Genomic DNA, 26,246 nt, shown 5'->3' on the forward strand with positions numbered 1-26,246 from the left:
CCCAGATGATCAACTAAAAACTACCTTGGTATAGTGATGGAGGCACCAGGCTAGACACTGGGAGACTGTGGGTTCTAGTCCTGCCTTAGGCACAAAGCCAGCTGTGTGACCTAGGCCAGTACTTCTCTCAGTACCTGAGCAGTGAAAAGAGAGGATATATCAATAGAATAAAATAGAATAGAATTCTTTATTGGCCAAGTGTGATTGGACACACTTTGGTGCAAATGCTCTCAGTGTACATAAAAAGACACGAAAAGATACGTTCATCAAGAATCATAAGGTACAACACTTAATGATTGTCATAGGGTACAAATAATCAATCAGGAAACAATAGCAAGAAGCAAAGTTACAGTCATAAAGTCATAAGTGGGAGGAGATGGGTGATAGGAACAATGAGAAGACTAATAGTAATAGTAATGCAGCCTTAATGAATTGTTTGACAGTTGTGAAGGAATTATTTGTTTAGCAGAGTGATGGCGTTCAGGAAAAAACTGTTCTTATGTCTAGTTGTCTTGGTGTGCAAGCCCCCATGTATGAAAACAATGATCAACAAAGAGGGTCAAATGTTATATTATTTGCAAGGATATAAATAATAAGAGTTCAATGATTAGTTTAATTAATGACTTTTCCTATAGCCATGAACAAGGTATTCCAACTAAAAATGACATTTACCGTTACTTTCAAGACATGCTATATAGCATATATATAATGGGTTTTTCAAATCTTTGATGATTTTAGGTGTCAGATTAGCAATTACAATTACATTGTATTTTGAATCCTGACTTCATGCTGGTTTTGTGCAAAAGGCATTTGTGAATGTGGGAGTTTTCATGCAGCCCCTTTTAAGAGTTACCACATCATTTCCCTATACCCTTTCTTCAATATTTCAGAAAGGTGCTTTTATTTAGATTTGAGTACATAGCCATTGCAATTTAATCGAGGCACAAAAGTACCAATTTTTGTCAAACGCTCACAGTTCTCATTTTTTGCAATTTCAAATTGATTCCCTTTGCTAAAAAAAAAAATATTCTCACTGGCACAGTGAGTATTGCTCAGCAATTGCTAGATCTCTTTTCAGAGAACGTGAACAGGGACTGAGGACATATCCCCTCCATGTAAAATATTTTGTTCAAAAAGATTCTAAATCAGTCTTCAGCAATGTTCCGAGGAAACTAAAAATTATAAAAAGAATAAATATGCATGCTAGAAGTGATGAGGGTTATATACGGATCAGTAGTGGGTTTCAAAATTTTTAAGAAACTCTTCTGTAGGTGTGGCCTGCTTTGTGGGAGTGGTTTTCCAGCCATGTGACCGAATGAGAGTGGCTTGGCAGTCATGTGACTGGGTGGGCACAGCCAACTTGTAAAATGTGGTGAAACTCACTTAACAATGCTCTTGCTTAGCAACCAAAATGTTGGCTCAGGAACTCTGGCATTGAAGTGTGCAAGTCTTAAAGCTGTCAAGTTGCAAGACCCTCACACCCCTAACCCTTTAGAAAAAAAACCCCAGGGGTGTTCAAACTTGACAGCTTTAAGGCATTATGGTTTAGATAGGACTCTTAGAGGCAGGCGGGACAATTGGTGAGCCAGCCAATCAGTGAGCGGCGGGCAGGGCAAGCGTGGTGCAGACAGGCGTGGGGAGGCAGCTGGAACCGGTTCTAAACAGCACGGTAGATTTGTGAAACCTCTTCTATAGAAGAGATTAGAACTGGCAGGAACCCACCCCCGACACGGGTACATCCAAACGATGCTAGGTTGGAGGGGAGAAGCATCTGCAATATAATAGAAAGCTTTCTTTAAAAAGCCATATCCTTAAACATTTTCCACTCAAATGGTGAGGGGAAAGCATTGGCGGGCACTGAGAAGAACCACAAAGCCAGACAAATTTTAAATATAGATAGTCCTCAGCTTACAACCACAATTGAGCCCAAAATTTCTGTTGTTAAGTAGACATTTGTTAAGTGAGAAATTTGCCCCATTTTACCTTTCTCGCTACCGGTAAGTGAATCACTGCAATTGATAAAAGTTAGCAACCCGGTTGTTAAGTGAATCCGGCTTCCCCACTGACTTTGCTTGTGAGATCGCAAAAGGGGAATCACATGGCCACAGCAACGGTCATAAATATGAGCCAGTTGCCAAGCATCACATTTTGATCTCTTGGTCCCTGAGGATGCTGCAAAGGTGGTCCTATTTTCCAGTGTCCTTGTAGCTTCGAACAGTCACTAAACAAATAGCTGCAAGATGAGGATTCCCTGTGTATGCTAATTTTCTGCAATCTATAAGAACAATTGAATTCCCTACAAACATACCCTAATTTATATACACACACACGTGTATGTGTGTGTGTATTTATATATGTGTATATATATATAGGTGAAACTCGAAAAATTAGAATATTGTGCAAAAGTTCCTTTATTTCAATAATGCAACTTAAAAGGTGAAATATATGAGATAAGACTCATTACATGCAAAGCAAGATAGTTCAAGCCGTGATTTGTCATAATTGTGATGATTATGGCGTACAGCTCATGAAAACCCCACATCCACCATCTCAGAAAATTAGAATATTACATGCAATCAATAAAACAAGGATTGTACATAGAACAATATCGGATGAAGCACAATGGTTTAAAGTCCTGTTGCTCAGTGGTCCAAAGTCCTCTTTTCTGATGAGAGCAACTTTTGCCAAAAGCACTAACACCTGGTTCAATGACCGTGGGATTACTGGGCTTGATTGGCCTCTCCATTCTTCCTCCATACTCTGGGTCTTTGGTTTCCAAATGAGATGCAAAAGTTGCTCTCATCAGAAAAGAATACTTTGGACCACTGTGCTTCATTAAGACCAGGGTCTACCAGAAGATTTTGGAGCAGTTCATGTTTCCTTCCGCAGACGACCTTTATGGGGACGCTGACCATTTTCCAGCTGCCCACACTGCCAAAAGCACCAAAACCTGGTTCAATGACTGTGGGATTACTGGGCTTGATTGGCCACCAAACTCGCCTGACTTGAACCCCATGGAGAATCTATGGGGCATTGCCAAGAGAAAGATAATATTCTAATTTTCTGAGATGGTGGATTTGGGGTTTTCATGAGCTGTACACCATAATCATCACAATTATGACAAATCACGGCTTGAACTATCTTGCTTTGCATGTAACGAGTCTTATCTCATATATTAGTTTCACCTTTTAAGTTACATTACTGAAATAAATGAACTTTTGCACGATATTCTAATTTTTTGAGTTTCACCTGTATATATCCTTCCAAACTAGGCAATGAGTAAAGGACTTGTAAAAGAGCATTTTCTGAAAAAATCCTCCCAAAAGCAAAGAGAGGAGAAGGAGGCCAGGCTGGGTTTTTGTTTTTATTTTTTCTTGGTTGGTTAGATCATCCTTTAGGAGAAGATATCTATATTTCCTCATCCTTCCAATAAGAATACAAACGGATCGTCATTTGGAGCACAACACGCCAGATATCACGGTTGTAGAGGGCCGAAGTGTGCAGTTTATTGATATCGCTGTTCCTGGAGATGCCAGAGTCGAAGAAAAAGAACTAGAAAAAATAATAAAATATCGCAACCTGGCCATCGAAACTACATGGCTATGGATGAAACATTTAACAATGATACCCATTGTCATCGGGGCACTTGGCACCATGTCCAAGAATTTTACAAGATACATCAACAAATTGCAGCTTCCTGCAATAACATCAGTGGAACTGCAAAAAACTGCGCTACTCGGAACAGCTTATATTTTAAGAAGGTACTTGGTTGATACCTAGGACGCTGGCAGCAAACCGTATCAACCATTAGCACCAGTCACTGGTATTTGTAATGCATTTTTGAATGTTCAGTTGGCTGAGTTTCATGTTTAATGAATAAAGTAAATAATAATAACAATAACAACAACAACAACAACACGGTCATGGCGTTGTAGGTAGTCAGTTTGTGAAATTTTGCTGCGACCACTTGATCAGTGGGTGCAGCAAAATTTCACAAACTGACTACCTACAATGCCATGACCGCGTTGCTAAGATCATTCACTGGAAATTGTGCCAAAAGTTTGGATGTGAGTACAGCAAAAACCACTGGGACCATCAGGTTGAGAAGGTTTTAGAGAATGAGAAAGTCAAGATCCTGTGGGACTTCAGAATTCAGACTGACAGGCACTTGGCCCACAACACACCTGACATAACAATAGTTGAAAAGAAAAAAGTATGGTTCATTGACATTGCAATACCTGGAGATGCACGAATTGAAGATAAACAGTAAGAAAAAATAACAAAGTATCGGGACTTGCAAATTGAAGTTGAGCGACTGTGGAAAAAGAAATCGTGTGTTGTCCTGATTGTAACTGGATCCCTTGGAGCAATACCTAAAGGACTACCTCACTATTTGGAAATTTTAAATTTATCAGATCTGAACATTCTGATTCTACAAAAAACTGCCCTACTTGGAACAGCTTATATCCTTCGACGTTACCTTAACAGTTCCTAGGTCCTTGGTTAGGACCCGAGCTGTTGAGCTACCAACCAGCCCCAAAGGCTGTGAATCTCACCAAAGATTAACCATGCAATAATAATAATAATAATAATAATAATAATAATAATAATAATAATAATAATAATAATAATAATAATAATAATAATAATAATAATAATATTGCAGCTTCCTGCAATAACACCAGCAAAACTGCAAAAAACTGTCTTCCTCAGAACATCTTGTATTTTAAGAAGGTACTTGGTTGATACCTAAGACACTGGCAGCAAACCGTATCAACCATTAGCACCAGTTACTGGTATTTGTAATGCATTTTTGAATGTTCAGTTGGCTGAGTTTCATGTTTAATGAATAAAGTAAATAATAATAACAATATTTTAAGAAGATACTTGGTTGATGCCTAAGACGCTGGTAGCAACCCGTATCAACCATTAGCACCAGTCAATGGTATTTGTGACACATCTTTAAATGTTCAGTTGATCGAGTTTCATGAATAAAATAAATTATTACTATTCTTCTTTATCGCCAGTGCACAACCTATGTACAATGAAATTGGTTGAGCTCCCTCAGTGCAATCCCCCAATACAATACAACTCAGTGAAAACAAAAAAAGGGGGGGAAATATCCTTAATCCAATATAAAAATAACCTTAATGGTTCTTGGAAAAGGGGGGGGGGAAGGGAGAAAAATAAGGCCTTTTCTCCCATTTCCTCCCCGCTCTTCCCCAAATGCTTCGATTTCGGCTGCTGCTTTACCGCCCCCCCTCCCCGGGCTTACCAGGCGGCGGGGAAGAAGAGAAGCCGCCTCGTCAACCTCTAAAGCATAAAGCAACCTCCATTAACCAGCGACTGGTTCCTTCTGCGAACGCGCCGAGCGCCTCTCTACCCTCTCGGCGGCCAGGCCGCACGCACCGGAGCTTCTTCCCTGCGGCGTCCGATTTGCACTTTCTCTTTTGCACGCGGAGAAAGCTTCTAACTCGCCCGGCCCTTTTTCTTTCTTTATTTATTTAAGAAAAAAAAAATCCCGTCTTCAATTCAGACGCGACTTGGTGCGCACGCGCGACAAGAGAATCTCGTTAAGGGATATGACGTCAAGCCACCAAATAACGCGTGCGCAAAAGGCGTCTCGAGTGAACCGCCGCTCTGCGCATGCGCCAAGCACCCACCGGAGGAAAATTTTGTTCCGAAAAATTTCGTGGGTGGGTGAAATAAGATAATATTTCAAAGCAATAATATCAAGTCATCATCCTCAACCCGTTTAAAAAAAAGAAACTGGAGCCGATGTTTTCCAGCGAACAAATAGTTATTTCGTCAGTTTAACAACTTTAGCCCATCATATCTGACTTGCAAAAATTCGGACAAACACTAAATGGCAGCAAAGAGATAGAGATGCTCGCTGCCACTTAAAGTTTCGCCGTTTTTTTTTCTTTTCTCGTTTTTTTGCACTTCAGCTCTGAGAGGTTTCCATTAACGTCCGTCCTACCTTCCTTTAAAACCCCTGTGGTGGTGGTGGGAAACGTGCTGGAGTACGTACGCATGCGTAGTTCAAATTCCCCTTTCCCTGCGCTGCCATTGGCGAAATCGCTTTTTTTTCTTGCATCACGTGCCCTACATTGTACGGTGGCGAGCTGCGGCCAAAAAAGAAGAACGCGTCGCCGCAGTTGCTGCTCTTTTTTTTTTTTTTGCGCACCGCCGGCTTTTGGGTTTCCTGGCAGCAGCGCCAGGCTTGCCGCGAGCGAGCGAGGACGAGGGTCGGAGCAGGTAAGCGAGGCTGGGGGGAGGGAGGGGGGTCCTCTGGAGACCCTCCCTTTTTTGGGGGGGGGCTTTGCTATTCCTCCGCCAGGACCCTAAGGAGAAGGAATACCGTACGTTTGCAGGCGTGCTTGGGCAGGGTTCTTTATTCCAGTAGGGATGGTTAGAAAGCCACAGGGTTAACGTCCAAGGGGAAGAAAGGGTGGGATGATGCTGTTTTTGCATGCCCTGGGAGGCGATTTTTCATTCTTTGTGTTATTTCACGTCTTCTTCTTTTTCCCTACCAGCTTCCAGGGCTGCTGACCTTGAGGTACCGTATCACACATATACAGGACAGGTAGTCCTCGACTTACGACCACAATGGAGCACACCCACCCACACCCCAAATTCATGTTGCTTGCTGTTGTTAGTTGTGAAGTTGTCTTTGATTCATTGCGACTCCATGGACAACCAGGCCTCTACCATCCTCTCGAGTCCATTTAAGCTCACGCCTGCTGCTTCAGTGACTCCATCCACCATTCTCTCCCGTCCCCTTCTTCTTTTGCCCTCCATCTTTCCCAGCATGAGGCTCTTCTCCAGGGAGTCCTTCCTTCTCTTTAGGTGGCCAAAGTATTTGAGTTTCATCTTCAGGATCTGGCCTTCTAAAGAGCAGGGTTGATCTCCTCTAGGACTGACTGGTTGGATGGCCTTGCCAGAGTTCAAAGGCCTCCATTCTTTGGCGCTCAGCCTTTCTTATGGTCCAACCTTCACAGCCATCCATTGCAACTGGGAAAACCATAGCCTTGACTATACCCACTTTTGTTGGCAGGGTGATGTCTCTGCTTTTTAGTATGCTGTTTAGATTTGCCATAGCTTTCCTCCCCAGGAGCAAGCTTCTTTTAATTTCTTGGCTGCAGTCCCCATCTGCGGTGATTTAGAGCCCAGGAAAATAAAATCTCTCACTACTTCCATTTCTTCCCCATCTATTTGCCAGGAATTGAGAGGACCGGATGCCATGATCTTAGCTTTCTTAATGTTAAGTTTCAAGCCAACTTTTGCCTCTCCACCCGCATCAAAAAGGCTCTTTGGTTCATCTGTAATTCATGTTGCTTAAAAGTGAGAAATTGGTTAAGTGAGTTTTGTCTCATTTTGCCACCTTTTTTGTCCTGTTTGTTAAGTGAATCACTGCAGTGGGTAAGTAAGTAATGTGGTTGTTAAGTGAATCTGGCTTCCCCCATTGACTAGGTCACAATAGGGGAGCACGTGATACACACACACACACACACACACACGCACACACACACACACACGGACACTGCAACCGTCATAAATATGAACCGGTTGTCAAGCATCCAAATGCTAAATCACGTCACTGTGCTGCAATGATTGCAAGTGTAAAAAATGGCTGTGAGTCACTTTTTTCAATACCATTTGAACGGTCACTAAATGAACTGCTGTAAGTCGAGGGTTACCTGTACATCCCTTTTTATGTTTGAAAACCTAATTCTGCTCCTTCCCATTCCTCCTTATCTTCCCTAACAACCTCAGAGTCTTCTCTCTGTTTTGAACTCTCAGCAGAGTCTTAAAAGATTGGGAGGGGAGGGGGGGGGGAATTGTAGTGTGTGTAAACTTCATAATTTGATTCTTGTAAGCCTGTGTGGTCAAGGATTAATCAGCCTTTTATGTGAGATTCCTGACAGCTAGCGGTACAATGAAAATAAAGTATGGTTCGTTTACCAATGCAAAGTTGGATTGGAAAAAAAAAAACCCACTACAGCTATTTAGGCAAATCATGGAGAGAACCTGTGTTGTTTGCTAAAAGACCATACCAACTTGATGGCCTGTTGTGGGCCAACAGCGGCCGGCTGAGCTGTTAGTGGAATCTGACAGCGATGTACAGTATGGGACTTCCCTGGAGGCTGAGGAAGACTCTGGAGGGTGTTCGGAGTCAGAGCAGGGCCACCAGTGTTCTGAGTCAGGGAGCAGTGAGGAAGAACAGAGGGAGGCTGTCCCTGACGTACATATGCGTAGGGCTGAGAGGAGGAGGGAGCAGCTTTGGAAAAAGGCTCACAGAAGGAAATAGGAACAGGTGGCTACTGATTGGCCCCTCCCGGAGAGCTTATAGGTGGGACAACGGGAGGGGAATTTTGCAGGAAACAACAGTTTACTAATCCAGGCGTAGTGAAAGATTGGGAGAATTTCATGAGTTCAAGCCTCGTTTTCATAGAGATAATTTTCTGGGCTCCTAGCCAAGGGGTTGCTTATCTCCCTTCCTTAGTTGTGGCAGACAGCCAAGTGTGGGTCAGTATAATTTAGAGGCTTGGGACAGAACATGGCCCATGATTAGTTTAGGTTATACATTCCTTTAGAGGCGATACAAATCTAAATTCTAACAAGCAGGAGACCACAAACTTTTATTGCTTAGTAATTATCTTTGGAATCAAATCTTCACTCAGATAAGTCTTATTTGATAGGAAGGGTCTCCCTAGCAATACTAGAAGATGTGATGCTTGCTTTCTACTAGCAATGCATTACAGAAAAACCTTTGCCTGAAAAAGATTACAGAAAAAGATGAACATCTGGGATGTGTATTTTTGCAGTTTCCCCAGCCATTCCCTGCCTTTTGTTGTATTTTAAATATTGCAAGGAGCCACATTGGTTTCATTTAATAAACAGAGGGTAATATTTCAAATATGTTGCCCCCATTATTGCAAAGTAGGTATTTTTATGACATTATGACATTCCATAGCATATCTCCAGTTCTAAAGGCTCTCTTTCCCCAACACTCTGCAATAGTCTTTTCTGGAGCTGCAGTGAGAAGTAAGGTGAACCTGGGCTGATTTGCAAAGCTACGAGATCGAATGTAATACTTACTTTTTAGAGTATGTGCTTTTTCATGATACATTTACTTAATAGCAGAATAACAGAGTTGGAAGGGATCTTGGAGGTATTCTAGTCTAACTTCCTGCTCAGGTAGGAAACCGTATTCCATTTCAGACAAAGGGTTATCTAATCTCTTCTTAAAAACCGTATAAAATAAATATCCAGTACACAGTGAAGGAGAACTGAGTGCGAACACAACATGAGCAATTTAGAAAAGTACTGTCAGGGTGGTGTATTGATAGCTTGTCATTTATCTACTATATTCTGATGGATGACCGTGTCTTTCGGAGCACGTCAGTTGTGCACAGTGAATTTCAGAAGCATTTAATTCCATTCACGAAGGTGGTTCCCAAATATTTATAAGCAGCTTAATTTACCTGGGTCATCTTTGCAAATAGGTAAATGTGGATTGCTGTGATCTGTATAAAAATAAGCATATATCTTTGGGGCGAATGTCTTATGAGGATTACAGTCTAGCTCCGTGATGGCGAACCTATGGCACGCTTGCCACAAGTGGCACGTGGAGCCATTTGTCAGGGCATGCGAGGCGCTGCCCTGTCAGCTGGCCAGCGTGCATGCGCGCGCTGGCCAGCTGAGTTCACCTTTTTAAACGCTATTTTTCACCTTCCCCAGGCTCCAGAGGCTTTATAGGAGCTTGGGGAGGGTGAAAAGAGCCTCCCCGCCCCCCCGCCCCCCCCCCCCCGAGGCTTCAGGGACCGTCCCTGAAGCCTTCGGAATGCTTAAAACCACCCTCTGAGCAAACCGGAGGGTGGTTTTAAGCGTTCCGAAGGCTTCAGGGACCGTCCGATGCTTCCCTGATGCCTTCGGAGCGCTTAAAGCGACCCTCCGAGCAACCCGGAACTCACTTCCGGTTTGCTCGGAGGGTGGTTTTAAGCGCTCCGAAGGCTTCAGGGACCGTCCGAGGCTTCCCTGATGTCTTCGGAGCGCTTAAAACGACCCTCCGAGCAACCCGGAAGTCACTTCCAGTTTGCTCGGAGGGTGGTTTTAAGCGCTCCGAAGGCTTCAGGTAAGCCTCCGGACAGTCCCTGAAGCCTCCAGAGGGCCTCCGGGGGGGTTGGGGGAGGCTCTTTTCGCCCTCCCCAGGCTCCTATAAAGCCCCTGGAGCCTGGGGAGGGCAAAAAAATGTAAAAATGGTGGGGGTGTCGCACGTTGTGCGTGCATGCGCACTGGGGGGGTCACGCGTTAAATTATGGGTGTGGCACGCCTACACTCGACCCCCCTGCGCTCCCCCCACTTGTGGCACGTGAGCCAAAAAAGGTTAGCCATCACTGGTCTAGCTTATCAGATGCCTGAAATGTCTTGCTATAAGTGTGTTTGTGTGAATGGAAAGTAGAATCATAAAAAGTGAGGTCAGAGAAATGAAATGCGGTAAGGCAGATGATAATAGCTACATTATCAAGAGTGGCTATTTGCAAAGGCAGGCAATGGTAATGCTTACATCCTTGTGGGAGTAGACTGTTGTCTATAGTATTTCCTGTCGTTGATAGCAAGAATGCTTGTAAAGAATAAAATATGTAATCTTGGTTTCTGTGGTATGTGACTGCTCTTCCTTAACGTATGCATATGCAACAAGATCAGGACAGAAGTCCTTAATTCACAGTATCCATAAATGCAATGCAGATCTGAAGTCCAGAAAATGCATGGGGGGCAGCAAAATTGGAAGCTATTTCTGCAAACCATAAAGGACTCGTTTGGGATTTCTTCAGTATCACAGCAAGCAGTATACATTTGAACAGCATCCTATGGATGGATTGCAATTTTTCACTGTAACCCATAGTATAAACAAATGCCTTTCCTTGATTGCGTTTAAATCAGGATTTGTCCTGGAATTCAGATCATTTAGCGATGCTAGCATGGTCAAGGTGAAGCCATATTTGGGGAGGAAATTTCCAAGCCTGTTGTTTTCGCAGGGATAGCCTCCTTGGGCATTCTGCCAAACCACCTTTGGCATAGCTTAGCCTGTTTCTTGCACCTTTTTCTTTTGGGGGAGAGAGGGGGAGGCTATTTTGGAGAAAAGCATCCTTGTGTTTCCGCAGAAGAAAACCCATTCCCTGTTGCCAGAGGTTCAGCCTTGAAATTACAGAGGTGCTTTGCTTCTCCTTGCATCAGCTGAGATCAGTGTTCTCTCAAGCATGAGCCCATCTCCTCTCTTCAAATGAAAGCTCAGCTGCTGTGGGCTTTCTCCTTCTCAGCCTCTCCCCCAGCTGGCAGCTATTAAATCAAAGTGCAGCAAAAAGAGAAGGTGAGGAACTGGGACTATCTATTCCCAAACTGTTTCCTTTCCAGTTTTTCATTCTATTATTTAACTTTCAGAAGTGTTTACTTTATATTTCTCTGTCCCCGGCCCCTTTTTACTGCTCTCTTATCTCCCCGCCCTGCCCCCCCTAGATTGAAAAACAGTGAATAGAGCCTTATTTTTTTAATTGATCATACGCTGGGCCTTCGCTGATTCTGGAACTGTTTTCTTCAAGTAGAATCGGCCTATCCGCGTGATGGATACCTATGGCACTCATGCCCGAAGTGGCACACGAGCCATGTCGCCTGGCACGAACGACGTTGCCCGTTCCTTTTGCGGGTTTCTGGCGTGCATGCACACCCAACGGTCAGTTGGCCTTTGGGCATGCGGCAGTGCTGGAAACTGGAAGAGCTGGTCTCCCCTTTCTGGCGTGAGCATGTGTTCCAGGCAGCAAATTGGTGCGTGCACATGGAAGTAACTGGAAGACTTGCTGGCCGCACACATGTGCGCTCTGGAAACTGGAAGTTCATTTTCCGGTGTGCTCATGCCCCCTGGGCAGCTCCTCTGCCTATCTCCTTGATGGTGAATCTATGGCACATGTGCCCGAAGTGACACAGGAGCCATGTTGCAAGCTTAGAGAATACCAAGGACCTCGGCTACGTTCCCGTCTGTTGCTCCCAACGGCTGAGCTATGACCCTGTATCTGGGATTTCTGTTATTCCAGAGTTGCTAATACCTCCAATAAATATGTTCTGACTTCTAAAAGGTCTGCAAAATAGGGTCCTTGCCTTACCTTGTGGTGAGGAATTCCACTTATTCATTATGATTTGTATGAAAATAAGGTTTGTTTTCTTCCTGCGGCATTGCATGGCCTTGAATTTTTGGCTTTTGGGAGTGAGGGGAGTAACTTTATCCATACTTCTCATACTTTCCTGGCTTAATCTATATATATATAAATGGCGCAGTGTGGGTGGGTGTTCCAGCATAACTCTGGAATGCCTTGAGCAATTTCAACCAAACTTGGTACACAGATGACTTACTCTCTGGAAACAAATACTGTAGGAGTAAGACACTTCTAATGCCCCTCGGTGTGTGTGTTCTGTTAAGATACAGCTTGTTGTGCCTTTAAATGGCTTCTACCGTATTGCCTTTAAATGGCTTCTACTGTACAGCCAGTGAGTTGCCATGGTAACGGCTTCACTGTACTCCACAAGGGGGCTCCCTCTCGTAAGGGAGAAAATCCAACATTAGAAATTACGTTTGGTCCGGGGTTATTTTTGAGGACAAATGTATGGATTAGGATAAATAAATGCCCGGGTGACGCCGGGTTATCAGCTAGTTTACTTTATTATGCCAGGTTTCCGTTTCCTTTTATTAAAATTATACCTCTATATAAAATACCTAGCTAAATTTCTTGTCTGCAGGCCAACATGGCAGCCAAGTGGATTTCCCAAGAGACATTTGATGATGTGGTACAGGAAAATATTGTTGAGTTTGGAATGGATCCAGAAGAGGCATTGAATGAAGCCATCCAGCAGTTTGAATCTCAAGGTATGGTATGAAGGGATGGGAATATTCACCTACATGAAATGTCATCTTTTTTAGACATAGGCACCTGTGCCAGCAGTCACTTGGCTTCCCAAGAAAATTGGCAATCAGGGAAAAAATTCCCCCAATATGAAAATGATCTGAATTTTCTTCTAAAAATAAGTATTGTTAAAATAGTCACAGCATATCAAAATGTTATTGTGTGAATACAGTACGGCCATTCCCCAAAATGCTGGAATAATTTGAGCACCATCTTATAAAAGTCATTTGCCTTGACCGTATAGTCACCCCAAAGAGAAAATAAGTTACTAATTGATAATACCAAATATCTTAATTGTCAAGAGGTTCCTCAGTGAGCTTTTTTTTTAGGTGGTGGACAAGTGTTCCTATTTTTTTTTTAAAAAAATAGGCTTTCGCCCATCATGGTCAGTCTTCCGTACAGCTTTTATCAGATTGGCCTCTTGGCTGGCTCTAAGGGACCTAAAATCCATTGCGTTTAGAAGGGCACAAGAGGAGAATGGCTCTGTAAATACTCAACTGATTCTGATACATCCTTTTTATCTCTCCTTTAGGCGTAGATTTAATTAATATAGTAAAGGTGGTACCCAGTCCAGCTTCAGAGAATGGTCAAGAACAGAAGCACATGGTTTTACAGGTGAGTGAGATGATGCTCTTCAGGAAAGGGCTAGGGATTGTCCATCAGATCCAACACATAGATGTCATTAGCTCACCTTCCTATTTTCACATCGATCAGGTAGCTCTAGAGCAGTGACGGCTAACCTTTTTGTCGTTGAGTGCTGAAAGTGTGTGTGCTTGTGACAGCACCCATAAAGCAATGCGGGTGCGACACCCCCCTCCCCGTGCACCCCCCTCCCGCATGCACGGCGCACACACATCACGTCCTGATTTGGGCCTAGCAGGCCTCCCTGCAGCCTCCTGGGACCAGAAACGGGCTGTGGGGGGAGGCGTACCACCTGCGTCCTGTTGTGGGCCTAGCAGGCCTCCCTGCAGCCTCCTGGGACCAAAAACAGGCCATGGGTGGGGGAGGCGCACCACCCGCGCCCTGTTTTGGGCCTAGCAGGCCTCCCTGCAGCCTCCTGGGACCAACCACGGGCTCTGGGGGGAGGCGCATCACCCGCTCCCTGATTTGGGCCTAGCAGGCCTCCCTGCAGCCTCCTGGGACCAAAAACAGGCCGTGGGTGGGGGAGGCGCACCACCCGCACCCTGTTTGGGGCCTAGCAGGTCTCCCTGCAGCCTCCTGGGACCAAACACGGGCCGTGGGTGGGGGAGGCGCACCACCCGCACCCTGTTTTGGGCCTAGCAGGCCTCCCTGCTGCCTCCTGGGACCAAAAACAGGCCGTGGGTGGGGGAGGCGCACCACCCACACCCTATTTGGGGCCTAGCAGGCCTCCCTGCAGCCTCCTGGGACCAAACACGGGCCGTGGGTGGGGGAGGCGCACCACCCGCACCCTGTTTTGGGCCTAGCAGGCCTCCCTGCTGCCTCCTGGGACCAAAAACAGGCCGTGGGTGGGGGAGGCGCACCACCCACACCCTATTTTGGGCCTAGCAGGCCTCCCTGCAGCCTCCTGGGACCAAACACGGGACGTGGGTGGGGGAGGCGCACCACCCGCACCCTGTTTGGGGCCTAGCAGGCCTCCCTGCAGCCTCCTGGGACCAAAAACAGGCCGTGGGTGGGTGGGGGCACAGCACCCGCACCCTATTTTGGGCCTAGCAGGCCTCCCTGCAGCCTCCTGGAACCAAACACGAGCTGTGGGGGGAGGCGCATCACCCGCTCCCTGTTTTGGGCCTAGCACGCCTCCCTGCAGCCTCCTGGGACCAAAAACAGGGCACAGGGGGGCATGCTGCACCACCACCCCATGCTTCCTCCACATGCGCTCATGATTTCTCCTGCATGTGCACATCTCCCGCATGCGCCCCCCCGCCAATGCACAGCAGAGACCCGAAAATCAGATGGCTTGTGGGAGACGTGCATGCATGCGCGGTGGAACTGAGCTGGGGTGACGGCTCATGTGCCCGCAGAGAGGGCTCTGTGTGCCACCTGTGGCACGCCTGCCATAGGTTCACCATCATGGTGCTAGGGACTCATAAACATAGCACTGTGGATACAGGTTTCCCTTCATTTATTGCTTGCTCATTGGAAGCTAAATTCCTGTGGAGATTCTCAGTCATCCAGGTCATGGTTGTCCCAAAGGTGTTTTTTTCTTCTGGCAAAGAAACCAGAAAGTCCAGTTGCCTCTTGAAAAAAGCACCTTTGGAAGTTAGATCTTTGTGTAAGTTGCCCTAAAATATATAAGCTCCATGAACTAGCCTTCTTTAACCTGATTTTTGTATTGTGTTGCTTATATATTTATTAAAAATATGCACAAGCACCTTTTTTTCAGACAGACCTCACAAGGTTGTTTGCGTAAAATCAATAAAATAATAATAATATGTAGAGTTTAAAAAAACGGCAAATAATGGAATATTTTAAAAGCTGCTTTAGAAGTCCTAGAGCAGGGGTGTCCAAACTTGGCAACTTTAAGACTTGTGGACTTCAACTCCCAGAATTCCCCAGCCATGCTGGCTTGGGAATTCTGGGTGTTGTATCCAAACTTGGGAACTTCGACTTGTGGACTTCAACTCCTAGAATTACCCAGCCATGCTGGCTTGGGAATTCTGGGTGTTGTGTCCAAACTTGGGAACTTTAAGACTTGTGGACTTCAACTCCCAGAATTCTGGGAGTTGAAGTCCACAAGTCTTAAAGTTTCCCAAGTTTGGATGCCCCTGTTCTAAGGTTTAAAGAAAAACAGAGGAGCATGCAAAACATGGAGAGAAAAGATGCAAATGAACAGAACGTACTGAAGCCGCTGCCATCTGTGCATCCTCCAACTCTGGAAAGGACTTTAGATGGTTTTTTCCCCCCGAATGACTGCAGAATCAAAGAGGAGGAGGATGCAGTGCAGAGAATAAGATAAAGATTCCACTCTCTTTCCCCTCCCCCCTTGTTCTTCTATAGATATTGGACTGTCTCCAGAAAGCCGTGATCGATGCGGATTCGAGCAAGGTGGACGAATCTTTAGTGAACTTTGCCAGGCAGTGCAGGCAGGAGCTGTCAGTCCGTTACCTGGCTGCCCAGAAAGGTGCCTACCTTGCAGTCCTGGCTGCTTGTCGGCTGGCATCGGAAGAGCGGTGCTCTCTTTTAAAAGCCCTCCAAGCCCTCTCTGCCCTCCTGGATGGCCAGCCTGACCTCCTCGATGTGCCCGGGCAGGAGCTGTTGCTGCGAGTGCTGCAGGAGAGCCGAGATGACGCTGACCTCACTTTGGCTGGCGTCCGTTGCATCCGATATGCTTGCCTGAAACATGAGCAGAACCGCCAGGATCTTGTGAAAGGGGGCATCCTTGCCCTACTGTCCGAGGCTATAGTCCGGCATGGGGACAGGGCAGACGTCGTCCGGGAGGCCTGTTCAGGGCTTCGCATCATGACCTTTGATGATGACATCCGGGTGCCCTTTGGCCATGCCCATGACCATGCCAGGATGATTGTGGCTGAGCATAACGGCTTGAGAATCCTGATAGAGGCAGCCAAAGGTAAAAACATCTCCCTGTTCACACGTTCTCTCTCTCTCTCCCTCCCTCCCTCTCTCCTTCCCCCTCCTTCTCTCTCTCTCTCTCTCTCTCTCTCTCTCTGTCTCTCTGTCTCTCTCTCTCTCTCTCTCTCTCTTTCTTTATGCTCCAGGACAGGGACGTCAATTGCATGATACAGGCCTGTTAAGTATATCTCCTTTTGGAGACTAGAGTTGAGTAGCAGAAGGTAGCAAGGAATGTGCCGCTGAATAGTCACGCTATCAGTCACATCTGCCGAAGTTAAAACAAGGATAACTTTATTTGTTTGTTTGTTTATTTGATAAACGTTCTCCAAAAACAAGTGATAAGTAGTCTTGAATTATATACACAGTCTATGATACAACACGTTGGTTTACAGATGCTCAACTCACGATTCACCATGTAGACAGGTAACTAACATACAGAGTAGCCACCATCCAATAAACAGTATTCAACCCCAATAACTATATATAAGGTCTTGATTACTATCTTTAAAGCGCTCCATGGCACAGGACCTAGTTACCTGCGGGATCGCATCCTCCCACATACATCCCTGCGGCCAATCCGCTCTCACAGGGAGGGCCTTCTCCAGGTGCCGTCCACTAGGCAATGCCAGCGGGCGGCGCCAAGGAGTAGGGCCTTCTCTGTGATGGGCCCAACCCTCTGGAATGACCTCCCCCCCGACATTAGAACCACCATGGACTTCCGCTCCTTCCGACAAAAATTGAAGACTCACCTGTTTCGATTAGCAGGCCTGGCATAATTATAATTGTTACAACTGCTACCTCCTGGAAGTATACTCTCAACTGGTTATTTTAAGGGTAGTGTTTTAAATCAAAGTGATTTTAGGGCTTTTAGAGCCATATTTTATTCTTCTATACAGTTCTTCTTTTAATTTTTAACCTCCTCCATGTGTATATGTATATTTGTATTTATATTTATATTTGTACTTATTATTTGTTATGTGTTGTGTGGACTGTACACCGCCCCGAGTCCCTTTTTGGGAGAGGGGGCGGTTTAGAAATGCGAAGAATAAATAAATAAATAAATAAATAAATAAAACAAGGCCCACTATTTCTCTTTCTGTATGACTTCTTTCCCCCACCCTTAATGTTCTGACCGAGGCTTCCCAAGAGCATGAAGCCAACTCCTTGTCCCGACAAAAACCCCTTTTATTAATTGATTGTGAATTCTACTCATTCACATCCAGCAAAGTATTTCAAGGGAGGATTTACAGTCACAGACCTTATCTGGCTTGGAGAGCTGACAGGCCGATATCTGCAAAACATGGCAAGGAGTCTCAGAGAGTCACAAACCAATTAAGCGAACTAATTGTCTCCTGCAAACTCCACTCCCCTTTCGCGCCTCTTTTATTTCCTCTGGGAGGGGCCATTCATCATCCACTTGTCGGCCTTTGTTCTTTAGCTATTCTCTTTGTCTGGCAGCTCTGCACATGTGCACAGGCTCCAGCTGTTCGTCTGCCTCATTGATGTCTGACTCTGAAGGCAGCTGATAACTGGCATATGGCCCTGGCCCCCTCTCTGCCTCCGACACAGAGCCCTCATCAGAGTCTTCCCCAGACTCCAGGACTGGCCCATATTCCTCCCCTACCTCCTCACTGTCCGAATCTGCTGCCAGCTCTGCTGGCCGCTGGTGGGCCACAACACTTAAATATGCTATAATCTCCAGTTGTTGTGGGAGGAGAAGTGAGGAGGCTGGCAAGTTAAGAGCCCTTGCAGAGATGCAGACCTGAACCCCACCCCACCCCAAACTCCTGAAGCCCTTATCTGGCTGCCCCCAAGAGAAGGCAGTCAGTCCGGCGAGATTCTTGTTTAATCGTCAAATAGGGTAGCAGCGAAAAAGAAGGTAACAGGCAACCGTACTGATGCTTTGTCTTTTTCTCTTTCTCCTGTTCAGCCTTCACTGATGACTGTAGTGTTTTGAGTGAAATCTGTGCCACTCTGGCACGTTTGTCTGTCCGGAATGAATTTTGCCAGGAGATCATGGACCTTGGAGGCTTAAACTTCATCGTGGCACTGTTGGCAGACTGCATTGACCACCAGGTACTCAGATAGCAATAAATAGCATGACTGCAACGGATTATTTCGTTTCTTTAGCTCAGTATAGTGAAGACTGTTGGTCAGTATAGCAGCTATTCATGCCTTCAAACAGAGGAGGATCCTTCATTCCCCGTGTTGCTTAATAAACGATGCTTACGGCTCAGGAACAAGCAATGTCGTAGTTCTCAGGGCTCTTAACTGTCAGCTATCACCCCCTTCAGCAAGGCTGAAGCCACTTAGATCAGTGGCCACCAACTGGTGGTCTGTGGATCACTGGTGGTCCGTGAGAAAATGTTGGTGGTCTGCAAAAAAATTGTTTGCATTTCTTTATGTTGCACTAAACTAGGAGTCCTCAAACTACGGCCCTTGGGCTGGATACGTGCAATGAACGCTTGTGTTGCTGCAGAACTTCGGGGTCTTTTTGTGTGGGTCGGAAGGGGGCAGAAATTCCCACTTGGGTCTGCTTTGGCCTCCTAGTGTAGGGCTTTGGGCAAAGGCTGGAGGGAAGTGATGCTGGTGGCGAAGAGCCGGAGGGCCTTGTTCCAATGGTCTGGAACCGGCTGACCATCTCAGCCAGCAGAGCCTCCAGGTGCCAGTACTTGGCCTTGCACTCCCACAGGTCTTCCCTCTGGAAAGCCTATGCTCCTAGTCCTCAGTGAGATGCTTCTGCTGAGCCTCCTTCTCGGTCAAATCCAATTTGAACTGAGCTGTTTTGCCAACTCTTTCTCATGGTGGCTGCTTAGCTCCAGCAACTGCTTCCTGTTGGGGCCCTAAGGAGCCCGGGTGGGCAGGCGAGGAGTGGCTGGGAGGGGAGGGGTGAGTAGAGGCCATCGAGGTGCCCCTCGATGAGTGACATTGAGTTGGCCACACCCACCCAGTCACATGACCACCTAGCCACGCCCATCCAGCTGGTCATTAGGCAAATCATATTAGTGGTCTGCGGGATTTATAATTATGAATTTAGTGGTCCTTGAGGTCCGAAAAGTTGGGGACCCCTGACTTAGATAAGTTCACAAGAAAAGCCATGAATCAAGAACGAATAATGCATGCTGAACAAAATTTTGCCGTAACCAAAAGGATCTTAGCGACTGTAGTTAATCCCAAAGATGCTTTTTCAAAAGGCAACTGGACTTTCTTTGTTTTTCATTGAAAATGTTTCGCTTTTCATTCAAGAAGCTTCTTCACTTCTGAAGAACTGAACTAAAGAAGCTTCTTGGATGAGAAGCGAAACATCTTCAGTGAAAAACAAAGAAAGTCCGGTTGCCTTTTGAAAAAACATCTTTGGGACAACCATGATCTGGATGACTGGGAATCTCCATAGACAACTGTTGTCAGTCCAGAACAAGTTCATTTTAAAGAGAATAGGCTCAAGCATTGGTGCGTTTACCTTTGCATTTTGCCCTACCTACAGTACAGTTTGACTAGCTGTCTAGTTTCCATCCAGGGGTGGGTTCCTGCCAGTTCTAACTTCTTCTATAGAAGATGTTCCACAAATCTACCATGCTGTTTAGAACTGGTTCCAGCTCCCTCCCTCGCCCATCCGCACCATGCTTGCCCCGCCCACCGCTCACTGATTGGCTGGCTCACCAATCCCCCCGCCCGCCTCTAAGAGTCCTATCTAAACCATAAAGTCTTAAAGCTGTCAACTTTGAACACCCCTGGGGTTTTTTTTTCTAAAGGGTTAGGGGTGCAAGGGTCTTGTAACTTGACAGCTTTAAGACTTGCACACTTCAATGCCAGAGTTCCTGAGCCAACATTTTGGTTGCTAAGCAAGAGCGTTGTTAAGTGAGTTTCACCACATTTTATAAGTTGGCCACACCCACCCAGTCACATGGCTCGCAAGTTGGCCACGCCCACCCAGTTACATGGCCAGCAAGCCACTCCCACAAAGCAGGCCACACCTACAGAAGAGGTTTTAAAAAAATTTGAAACCCACCACTGTTTCCATCCCTTCATTTTTGAAATGATTCAACTTGTCTTAGTTGGTCAATTGACTCTGCCATACTTTCTGTCTGTTTTGGAAGTGACAAGGCTGCTGTTAATAAGGTTTTGATTGTGGGAAAGAAGGTATCTTAAAATAGTTAGAGCCTGTTTCAAGGCTTACATCCGTGATGGCGAACCTATGGCAAGCGTGCCACAGGTGGCACGCAGAGCCTTCTCTGCGGGCATGCAAGCCATCGTCCCAGTTTAGCTCCATCCCACATGTGCACGCAATCTTTCTGTGGGTCTCTGCCGCACATGCGGGAGATGTAGGCGCATGTGTGGGAGGGGAGCCACATACACTTGGGGCGAGGGGGCAGCGCATTGCCCCTGTGACCCATTTTCAGTCCCAGGAGGCTTCAGGGAGACCTGCTACACCCAAAGTGGGGCACAGAGCGGTCGTGTGCACAGAGCGGGGTGGGGTGGGGGTTCACGCTTTTGGAACAAAAGGACAAAAAGGCAGCGATTACAAAAAGCCATCACTGGCTTACATTATACTTTTAAATAAATAAATAAATAAATAAATAAATTTGTGTGTCTCCCACCGCAGAATACCAAGACAAGGGTCACCCATTTGGAAGTGTCTGCAACAAGAGAATTTGCAAGCCCCTGAAAGGAGCCCACTGGAAACCGAGATCTTTTGACCTTCAGAGTCAAGTGATTGGATTCCTATAACACTTGAATCCCGCAGTAGCAATCCTGGTCTCACTTGTCTTAAGAACATGGAGGCCCATTGTGTATTGCTTTCGAAATGGTCTCTCTGCGCATGAAAAATAAGTTGAGCGTGCATCCCTCGTTGCAGCGAGACCCTCCCTTTTTTCATGGTCACTGAAAGGCTGGAGGCCAAATTTTCCGCTCAGTTATTTGGGACGGGTGGGGTTAAAAAGTACATAATGGAGGCTTTAGGTCTTGAAGAATGATGTCACCCATATCCAAGGGTGGTATTGAAAAAGGTTAGCAACCGGTTCTCTGCCTGGTTGCTGGGTGGGCGTGGGCATGGTGGGCATGGCCTACTCTGCCTCTGCACCATTTCGCCCTCTCCAGGTTTCGGAGGCATTCCTGGAGCCTCCGGGAGAGCAAAAACGGCCTTCCCCGGGCTCCGTTTTTGGATTTCCGGTACTTCCATGAGGCCTGTTTTTCGCCCTCCCAGAGCCTCCGGGCAGGCCCTGCACTTACCTGGCCTGATGAATGGCTGCTTTGAGACTCCTAGGAGGGGAGGAGTGGGGTGGGAGGGGCCAGCCAATCCTTGCAACTACCGGTTCGGTAAACCAGATGTAAAATCTAACACCCATTTCGCCCGAACTGGTGCAAACTAGCTGAATCCAACCCCTGCCCATATCGCTGTATAAAATATGCCAGGAATGGGGGACAGACATTGATCGACCCCATCTGGAAAAGTTTTTTAGAGCATTTAACGGCACCATTTTTACTCCATATTTTGCCAAAGGGGAATAAAGAATATTGGCCGAGGTTACCTCTGGTATAAAAGTCATTTAAGGGCAGGGAGTTCTCAGGTGTATCCCACAAATTGCGCATCTCCCTTTACAGGAGCAGAAATAATTTATAGATCGCTTTTTCAGTGGTACTAATAAAAGACGATCCATATTCTTGATTGTTCTACTTCCCCTTTTATCAGAGACTGAAGGGGGAGAGAAGGATATTGCTATGGCTTTTATCTGTTCCAAATGTCTAACTCTTTCCGGTTCATTTTCTTTTTTAAACTCTCATGCGTATGCTGGGTTCCTTAAGGATCAGGGGTGTCCAAACTTGGCAACTTTAAGACTTGTGGACTTCAACTCCCAGAATTCCCCAGCCAGCTCTGGCTGGGGAATTCTGGGAGTTGAAGTCCACAAGTCTTAAAGTTGCCAAGTTTGGACACCCCTGCTTAAGGACTCTTTCTCATTCTGTTTGCAAATTGTAGGAGCTGGTGAAACAGGTGCTCAGTGCTATCCGGGCCATTGCAGGCAACGACGATGTAAAAGATGCCATTGTCAATTCGGGAGGGACTGATCTCATCATTTTGGCCATGAGTCGCCATCTTGGCAACCCGCAGGTAGGTTGAGAACATGGGAGTGTTTACACCCAGAGAAAGTAGCTCCGTTTCAGGTGGTCTAATTAGCTACTCCTGGATCTGTTCCCTCACTTGGCATCTCTGCTATTGTTGGTAGCAGAGACTTGGCTTGCATACATCCGAACTAGACTGTGCTAGTTCTCTGTGTCGTATAATATATGTGGGTATATACCGTATTTCTCGGAGTATAAGATGCACCTTTTTCCCTCAAAAAAGAGGGTGAAGATCTGGGTGCCTCTCATACACGGAATACAGCATTCTGGCTTCCTGAAACCTTGCCCCCTTCACCAAAATGGCCGTGCATAACCTTTAGGAGGCTTCCAGAGTGCTCCTGGGGGTTGGGGGGGGGCAAAAATGAACGAAAAACAGGCCGATTTTTGCCCCCAGCTTGCAGGAGCACTCTACAAGCCTCCTAAAGGCTATGCATGCCCTTTTTTAAAAAAACCAACAAACGGGCCGTTTTTGGGAGGTCTGCAGAGTGCAAAACCTCTTTTTTATTTGCCTCTTCAAAACCTTGGTGCATCTTATACTCTGAAAAATACGGTACATAACTTTGTATTTATTTTGTCATGTTTATGTAGTGTATATTGGAGGTGGAGACCCTTTGAGAGCGGTATGCAATGAAATTTCATTTTAATGTATGACGATTATTTCTTTCAAAGTGACATTCATTCATTCATTCAAAATTCAGTCTCATCCAAAGTGACAATAAAGGTATTGTTCTATTCTATTCTGTTCCATTCCATATTCTACTCTACTCTACTCTATTGCCATCAAGTCCATCTGTTGAACAACTTAACAGGAACAACTCAGAAGTTCTGGGAGTTAAAGTCCACAAATCATAAAAGGGCCATAGTGCCCCATCCATGGTTCAGACCATCCCAGCTTGCTTCTGTCCATGGTTTAAAAGGTCCTGGCTTAACACATGTATGAGCTCAGACATGGAATGTTTCAGTATTTGAAAGGTATGTAGGATTTTGCTAACAGCTCTTACTGCTCCTTGCCGCCAGGTGTGTGAACAGAGTTGTGCAGCATTGTGTATGCTAGCATTGCGCAAGCCAGAGAACTGCCGAGTCATCATGGAAGGCGGGGGAGCCTTGGCAGCTCTGCAGGCCATGAAGACGCACCCCAGGGAAGTTGCCGTGCAGGTGATGTCATTATTCCCATACCACAGCTGCTGTCATGCTTTTCAGCTAGTCCATTTAGATAGATAGATAGATGATAGATAGATAGATAGATAGATAGATAGATAGATAGATAGATAGATAGATAGATAGATGATAGATAGATAGATGATAGATAGATAGATGATAGATAGATAGATAGATAGATAGATAGATAGATAGATAGATAGATAGATAGATGATAGATAGATGATAGGTGATAGATAGATGATAGATAGATGATAGATAGATAGATAGATAGATAGATAGATGATAGATAGATGATAGATAGATAGATAGATAGATGATAGATAGATGATAGATAGATAGATAGATAGATGATAGATAGATAGATAGATGATAGATAGATAGATAGATGATAGATAGATAGATAGATGATAGATAGATAGATAGATAGATAGATAGATAGATAGATAGATAGATAGATAGAGACAGACAGACAGACAGACAGACAGACAGACAGGCATTTTTACTTTCTTTTTTCTCTTTACTTTCCCCCCCTTTCTCCCTTTGAAAACTGGGAGGTCACAAGTTCTAGTTCCACCTTAAACATGAAAATCAGCTGAGTGGGTTTCCCCAATGCCTTTGATGGGGGGCAAACAGGAAGGCAGCTTCCACCAGAAATTTCTATGAGGGAAAAATCAGAAACGGTTGCCATAGCTACAGATCGGTTCTACAACATGATTTTTCTGTTTTGCAAAAGGAACCCTCCCTGTGAACGCGCGCAAGTGTCTGTCTGTCTATCATTCATTTATTAGCAATTAAGAATCCGTCTATCCGCCGTAGGTCATCCCTGGAAAGAAAAAATAACTCCTTTGGCTTTATAGCTTTAACAGGGAAATCTTTATTCTATCCTGGTGCCTTAGCCCGGAGACCAAACTGGCTTTTTAAAAATAAAGTTTCTTACATAGACCCGTGATGGTGAATCTATGACATGTGTGCCATAGGTGGCACGCGGAGCCATATTTGCCAGCACAGCAGCCCTCAGCTCTAGCATGTACTGATTTTCGGCTTTCTGGAGGGGCGGGGAAGGACATTTTCACCCTCCCCAAGCTTCAGGAAAGCCTCCGGAGCCCAGAGAGGGCAAAAAACAGACTCAACGGGCCAACTGGAAGTTAGGAAATGAACTTCCGGTTGGGCTGGTTTTTTTGCCCTCCCCGGAGGCTTTCCTGAAGCCTGGGGAGGGCGAAAAATGGCCCAATGGGTAAACTGGAAGTTTGCGAAGTTTCCCTGTGGGAAAAAGGTTAGCCATCACTGTTATAGACTCTATTAGTCCTGGATGATCACACTTGTCTTCCTTGTCACTGCGTTAATTGTTTGCTAGCCGAGCTGAAGAGTTACTGTGCAGGTCATAGGCCCTTATCAGCAATGATTTACTGCGCATGCTTCTTAACACGTTTCATATACATCACACATTTCAGAGACTTCTTTCCTTTTGTTCTTCTGTTCGTCTGCCAAGAAGGTGGATGATAATTGCTCTTGCCAAAATGTCACAATTAGATAGATTTGTTTATTTTTCTTATTTTCATATTAAAAGTTTTGTTTTCATTAGAACATGTTCTCGGGTTTTTATTTTTCGCTTTTTCTGAAGATATGCTGTTTGGAAAGCCGTCGATTCTAGACCTCGTTAGCTCAGGGTGAAATTTCCCCTGACATTCCTTCTCTTTCCTTTTCTCTCCAGAAGCAAGCTTGCATGCTGATTCGCAACTTGGTCTCGCATACTCAGGACTTCTCCCAGCCCATCCTGGAGATGGGAGCCGAGGACTTGATCATCGAAGCCCGAGCAGCCCATCGGGACTGTGATGACGTGGCCAAAGCTGCCTTGAGGGACCTGGGCTGCAAGGTGGAGCTGCGGGAACTCTGGACCGGCCAAAAAGGAAGCCTGGCACGTTGAAGTCTCATCCCACCCACCCCCTTCCATTGGGCAGCACCCGAGGATGCGGAGTAGGAGAGGGAAGCAAAGATCGGAATAAATCCAGACTGAGCAGTTGAGAGGGAGGAGAGTGTATTGATGCCTCTGGAGTTGGATAGGACTTAATTGCTGCAGCAGGAGGCCCTTCCTCCATACTCTCTTGCGTTTCAGCTTCTTGACCCAGGCTCCCTTTCCGCTGTGCTCTGTTGGCAGTGCCTACGAAGCGGCCCTTCTCTCAAAAACAAACAGGGCGGCAGTGCTGTGCCAACGATTCCGCCATGCAACCAGGCTTGCCACGCTCTAAAGGAAGGGAGACGCCTGCGGTGCGTGTATGAATCTCTTCAGCTGTACAAATTGCCTCAAAAAGATTTCGGCAACAAAAGAGAAGGGTGGAAGAGCAGGTGGTGGGAGCCACGTTTTGTTAATGTCTCTGAATACTTCCCTCTCCTGCCCGGCAGGTTTCTGTTACTCAACTAGGCCTTTGTTACTATGACAACCAGCTTCCTGCTGTAATGCTTCCA

General features: G+C 45.7%; 2 protein-coding genes across 7 annotated transcripts in view; one reads left to right on the forward strand and one right to left on the reverse strand.

Annotated features, from left to right (window-relative positions):
- SUGP2 (SURP and G-patch domain containing 2) overlaps positions 1 to 6,059 on the reverse strand; it is a 47,516-nt gene extending 41,457 nt beyond the window's left edge. For 2 of the 4 annotated variants that reach the window (XM_081958388.1, XM_081958385.1), the window contains exon 1: positions 5,276 to 5,974. The gene's annotated coding sequence lies outside the window, so the exon portion shown is untranslated. The other 2 variants (XM_081958386.1, XM_081958387.1) reach the window with 2 other exon arrangements.
- On the forward strand, positions 6,002 to 25,787 carry ARMC6 (armadillo repeat containing 6). 3 transcript variants are annotated; one of them, XM_081959183.1, is made up of 9 exons: positions 6,182 to 6,258; positions 6,537 to 6,559; positions 12,793 to 12,919; positions 13,489 to 13,571; positions 15,933 to 16,503; positions 18,436 to 18,581; positions 22,480 to 22,611; positions 23,640 to 23,777; positions 25,495 to 25,787. In XM_081959183.1, exons 3-9 carry the CDS (start codon positions 12,799 to 12,801, stop codon positions 25,705 to 25,707), a joined length of 1,404 nt encoding a protein of 467 aa, XP_081815309.1. In that variant the 5' UTR covers positions 6,182 to 6,258; positions 6,537 to 6,559; positions 12,793 to 12,798; the 3' UTR covers positions 25,708 to 25,787. The 3 variants fall into 3 exon arrangements, with proteins under 3 accessions (XP_081815308.1, XP_081815309.1, XP_081815310.1); XM_081959182.1 differs by lacking the exon at positions 6,537 to 6,559 and having other exon boundaries at positions 6,002 to 6,258; XM_081959184.1 differs by lacking the exons at positions 6,182 to 6,258; positions 6,537 to 6,559 and adding an exon at positions 11,353 to 11,374.
- The last annotated feature ends 459 nt before the right edge of the window (positions 25,788 to 26,246 follow it).

This window comes from Natrix helvetica (genome assembly GCF_964273705.1).
Source record: "Natrix helvetica genome assembly, chromosome: 1".
In the NCBI taxonomy this organism is placed as follows: Eukaryota; Metazoa; Chordata; class Lepidosauria; order Squamata; family Natricidae; genus Natrix; species Natrix helvetica.

Excerpts from the sequence above, each read along its gene's own strand:
- ARMC6 (XM_081959182.1), top strand. The coding sequence starts at position 6,034 with ATGCGTAGTTCAAATTCCCCTTTCCCTGCGCTGCCATTGGCGAAATCG. Across the intron at positions 18,582-22,479 it reads CAGACTGCATTGACCACCAG|GAGCTGGTGAAACAGGTGCT; the intron begins GTACTCAGATAG and ends TGCAAATTGTAG. Across the intron at positions 22,612-23,639 it reads GCCATCTTGGCAACCCGCAG|GTGTGTGAACAGAGTTGTGC; the intron begins GTAGGTTGAGAA and ends CCTTGCCGCCAG.